Here is a 5,000-nt window from a genome sequence, read left to right as displayed (position 1 = left end):
ATTCCGGGGGCAGAGTGGGTGTGAATACTGGGAGCAGAGTGGGTGGGAATACCGAGAGCAGGGTGGGTGGGAATACCGAGAGCAGAGTTGGTGGGAATACCGAGAGCAGAGTGGGTGGGAATACCGAGAGCAGAGTGGGTGGGAATACCGGGAGCAGAGTGGGTGGGAATACCGGGAGCAGAGTGAGCTGATTGGCGGGTCAGAGTTTGTGGTGATGGGTTGGACAGGGAAGTTGAAGAGTTGGATGAGGAATGTGAGGAGATGGGATCCGTCAGGCAATGTGTTGGGGGGAGGATTGAGCTGACTCACTGGGTGAGGGTGGGTCACAAAGGATTGGGCGGTGAGATGGGAATGAAATGGAAAGTTCCAGAATGGCAGATAAATTGGCGGATGTTTTGTTTTTGAATAATTTTGAATTTTATAGGAAGCGGAAAAGAATGACAAGAAATTGATGGATTTCCCGAGGAAACTGAAGAACATTGGAGATGCTTCCAGGTGGGAATGTTTCCCACGTCGGGTGATAGATATTGGGGTATTTCCCTCTCTGACTCTGACCCGAAGCCGTCTCCCCCCCCCCCCACCCCCCCCCCCCCCCACACTTTCCCCCCCTGTCCCCCACCCACACACCCCTCTCCGTCCCGCCATCATAGCTGGGACTCCCCAGCCTACCCCCGCACCCCCACCCTGGGAATGTTTCTGCCCTGTCACTCCCTCCACACCCCAACCCGGGTATTTACCCGGGTCAACCTGGGGTCACCCACCTGACCCAGACGAGGTCAGTCGGTGTCTGGCCGGTATCCTGATATCACTGCGCCCTCACACCATCCTGGGTGATCGGCGCTCACAGGCTCAGCAGCGTGCCAGCCGGCAATTAAACGGACAATTAACCCCATTGAAAGCCAAGTCGAATTTGATGTTGTCGGGATAAATCGTGCTGTGATCGCCGTGGAAACCTGGCCGGTGGCCATCTTTTTTCAATGATGTTCTCATCTCAGGAATCAAAGTGGTCCAGAGGCACAGACAGAGTAGTTAGGGAGTAGTTAGAGAGTGGTTAGAGCTAGTGAGAGTGGTTAGAGCTAGTGAGAGTGGTTAGAGTTAGTGAGAGTGGTTAGCTAGTGAGAGTGGTTAGAATAGTTAGAGAGTGGTTAGAGTTTAGTGCGAGATCACTGTGGAAGACGGGGTCCTGCTGTGGGGGGCTCGAGTAATTAGTTCCCAGTCGAGGCTGTCGAGCCAAACTGGCTGAACTACATCACGGGCACCCTGGAGTCTCAAACATGAAGCTGCCAGAAGCTGTGCCTGGTGGCCGGGCCTGGCATTGGTAGGTCGGTGCCATGATTGCCAACCAGGGCAGAAGGTGCCACCAGCAGCCCCGACTCATGTCGATTTTGCGGCCCGTTTATGGGTTCAATGTTTTTTATAACAGTCGACGCCCATTCCAACTGGCTGGACGTCGACAAAATGAACTTTGCAAATTCAACAACTACCATCGAAAAACAACACATGGGGCGGGAAACTCCGGCGGGATGGACCGGCGTGAACCATTCCAGTGTCGGGCCGCCCCATAGGTGCGGAATCTTCCGCACCTTCAGGGAGTAGGCCGGTCCATGAGTGGACGGCGGGGAAGGGCCTCTGCCGGCCGGCACGAGTTGGCGCCTGCGCGGGAGCGCCAGCGTGTGCGCCAAGGGCTTCGTGTCCGCACCGGCAATGGCGGACCGCTACAGCCGCTGGTGCGGAAGAATAGGGTGCCCCCATGGAACAGGCCCGCCCGCGGATCGGTGGGCCCCGACCGCGGGCCAGGCCACCATGGGGGTACCTCCCGGGGCCAGATCCCCCCGCGCCCCCCCCAAGAACCCCGGAGGCCGCCCGCGCCGCCAGGTCCCGCCGGTAAGGTCCTACTCCAATTTACGCCGGCGGGACCGGCCGAAAACAGGCGGCCACTCGGCCCATCGCGGGCTGGGGAATCACCAGGGGGGCCGCTGCCAGCGTCCGCCGCCCCGGTGCCGGAGAATTCGGCAGCCGGCGGGGGGTCGGAGAATCCTGCCCCTGATGTTCTCCCTCCTACCCCAGCCATGTCTCATCATTCACTCTCCTATTTCTGAACTCATTCTCACCTGGCCCAATCCCGATATTCCTGCTTTTCAATCTCCTGAGCTCCCTAAAGTCTGCTTTACGACCATATCCCCCTTCCTATCTCAGGTTTCATCCCAGTGTGGACCACGGACTCTGGCTCCGTGACATCCTCAACCCTGACAACCAGGAGGCAACACAGCATCCAGTGTCCACAGAAACCCTGTTCCCCGAACCAAACCCCCATCACTGCTGCCCCCCCCCGAGGACAGCCAAGCTGCTGAAGTGCCACAAACCTGACACTGCCTCCGCCTCCGCCTCCGCCTCCGCCTCCGCCTCCGCCTCCTCCTCCGCCTCCGCCTCCTCCTCCGCCTCCGCCTCCTCCTCCGCCTCCTCCTCCTCCTCCGCCTCCTCCTCCGCCTCCGCCTCCTCCTCCGCCTCCTCCTCCGCCTCCGCCTCCTCCACCGTCTCCTCCTCCGCATCCGCCTCCGCCTCCGCCTCCTCCTCCGCCTCCTCCTCCGCCTCCGCCTCCGCCTCCTCCACCGTCTCCTCCTCCGCCTCCACCTCCGCCTCCTCCACCGTCTCCTCCTCCGCCTCCGCCTCCGCCTCCTCCTCCGCCTCCACCTCCGCCTCCACCTCCGCCTCCGCCTCCGCCTCCTCCACCGTCTCCTCCTCCGCCTCCGCCTCCGCCTCCACCTCCGCCTCCGCCTCCACCTCCGCCTCCGCCTCCGCCTCCTCCTCCGCCTCCACCTCCGCCTCCTCCTCTGCCTCCGCCTCCACCTCCGCCTCCGCCTCCTCCTCCGCCTCCGCCTCCTCCACCGTCTCCTCCTCCGCCTCCGCCTCCGCCTCCTCCTCCGCCTCCGCCTCCGCCTCCGCCACTGTCTCCTCCTCCGCCTCCGCCTCCGCCTCCGCCTCCACCTCCGCCTCCGCCTCCTCCTCCGCCTCCTCCTCCGCCTCCGCCTCCTCCACCGTCTCCTCCTCCGCCTCCGCCTCCGCCTCCGCCTCCTCCACCGTCTCCTCCTCCGCCTCCGCCTCCTCCTCCGCCTCCTCCACCGTCTCCTCCTCCGCCTCCACCTCCGCCTCCTCCACCGTCTCCTCCTCCGCCTCCGCCTCCGCCTCCTCCTCCGCCTCCACCTCCGCCTCCACCTCCGCCTCCGCCTCCGCCTCCTCCACCGTCTCCTCCTCCGCCTCCGCCTCCGCCTCCACCTCCGCCTCCGCCTCCACCTCCGCCTCCGCCTCCGCCTCCTCCTCCGCCTCCACCTCCGCCTCCTCCTCTGCCTCCGCCTCCACCTCCGCCTCCGCCTCCTCCTCCGCCTCCGCCTCCTCCACCGTCTCCTCCTCCGCCTCCGCCTCCGCCCCCACCTCCGCCTCCGCCTCCTCCTCCGCCTCCACCTCCACCTCCGCCTCCTCCTCCGCCTCCTCCTCCGCCTCCGCCTCCGCCTCCACCTCCGCCTCCGCCTCCTCCTCCGCCTCCACCTCCACCTCCGCCTCCTCCTCCGCCTCCGCCTCCACCTCCGCCTCCGCCTCCGCCTCCTCCTCCGCCTCCACCTCCGCCTCCTCCTCTGCCTCTGCCTCCACCTCCGCCTCTGCCTCCGCCTCCTCCTCTGCCTCCGCCTCCTCCACCGTCTCCTCCTCCGCCTCCTCCTCCGCCTCCACCTCCGCCTCCGCCTCCGCCTCCTCCTCCGCCTCCGCCTCCTCCTCCGCCTCCACCTCCACCTCCGCCTCCTCCTCTGCCTCCGCCTCCACCTCCGCCTCCACCTCCGCCTCCGCCTCCTCCTCTGCCTCCGCCTCCGCCTCCGCCTCCACCTCCGCCTCCGCCTCCTCCTCCGCCTCCGCCTCCTCCTCCGCCTCCACCTCCACCTCCGCCTCCTCCTCCGCCTCCTCCTCCGCCTCCGCCTCCGCCTCCTCCTCCGCCTCCTCCTCCGCCTCCGCCTCCGTCTCCGCCTCCGCCTCCGCCTCCGCCTCCTCCTCCGCCTCCGCCTCCGCCTCCTCCACCGTCTCCTCCTCCGCCTCCGCCTCCGTCTCCTCCTCCGCCTCCGCCTCCGCCTCCTCCTCCGTCTCCGCCTCCGCCTCCGCCTCCTCCTCCGCCTCCGCCACCGCCTCCTCCACCGTCTCCTCCTCCGCCTCCGCCTCCGCCTCCTCCTCCGCCTCCTCCTCCGCCGTCGCCTCCTCCTCCTCCTCCTCCTCCGCCTCCGCCTCCTCCTCCTCCGCCTCTGCCTCCTCCTCCGCTTCCTCCTCCTCCTCCGCCTCTGCCTCCTCCTCCGCTTCCTCCTCCGCCTCCTCCTCCGCCTCTGCCTCCTCCTCTGCTTCCTCCTCCTCCTCCGCCTCTGCCTCCTCCTCCGCTTCCTCCTCCGCCTCCTCCTCCTCCGCCTCTGCCTCCTCCTCCGCCTCCTCCTCCTCCTCCGCCTCCGCCTCCTCCTCCGCCTCCTCCTCCGCCTCCTCCTCCTCCTCCGCCTCTGCCTCCGCCTCCTCCTCCGCCTCCGCCTCCTCCTCCGCCTCCGCCTCCTCCTCCGCCTCTGCCTCCTCCTCCGCTTCCTCCTCCTCCTCCGCCTCTGCCTCCTCCTCCGCCTCCTCCTCCTCCTCCGCCTCCGCCTCCTCCTCCGCCTCCTCCTCCGCCTCCTCCTCCACCTCCTCCTCCTCCTCCTCCTCCGCCTCCTCCTCCTCCGCCTCCGCCTCCTCCTCCTCCTCCGCCTCCGCCTCCGCCTCCGCCTGCGCCTCCTCCTCCTCCTCCGCCTCCTCCTCCTCCTCCGCCTCCTCCTCCTCCTCCGCCTCCACCTCCGCCTCCGCCTCCTCCTCCTCCGCCTCCTCCTCCGCCTCCGCCTCCGCCTCCTCCTCCGCTTCCTCCTCCTCCTCCTTCTCCTCCGCCTCCTCCTCCGCCTCCTCCTCCTCCTCCGCCTCCTCCTCCGCCTCGTCCTCCGCCTCCGCCTCCTCCT

The 5,000-nt window shown here is 67.1% G+C and overlaps 1 protein-coding gene across 1 annotated transcript in view; it reads left to right on the top strand.

The window, feature by feature from the left end:
• LOC140392182 (uncharacterized) overlaps nucleotides 1-5,000 on the top strand; it is a gene marked incomplete at its 5' end in the record, with an annotated part of 146,849 nt that overhangs the window by 112,757 nt on the left and 29,092 nt on the right. The window contains 1 exon segment of the mRNA XM_072477564.1: nucleotides 425-495. Within this exon segment, the coding sequence (XP_072333665.1) occupies nucleotides 425-495 (71 nt within the window).

This window comes from Scyliorhinus torazame, chromosome 15, assembly GCF_047496885.1.
Source record: "Scyliorhinus torazame isolate Kashiwa2021f chromosome 15, sScyTor2.1, whole genome shotgun sequence".
Taxonomy (NCBI): domain Eukaryota; kingdom Metazoa; phylum Chordata; class Chondrichthyes; order Carcharhiniformes; family Scyliorhinidae; genus Scyliorhinus; species Scyliorhinus torazame.
Note: the sequence above shows the minus strand (reverse complement) of the source record. Positions and strands in the feature narration are given on the sequence as shown.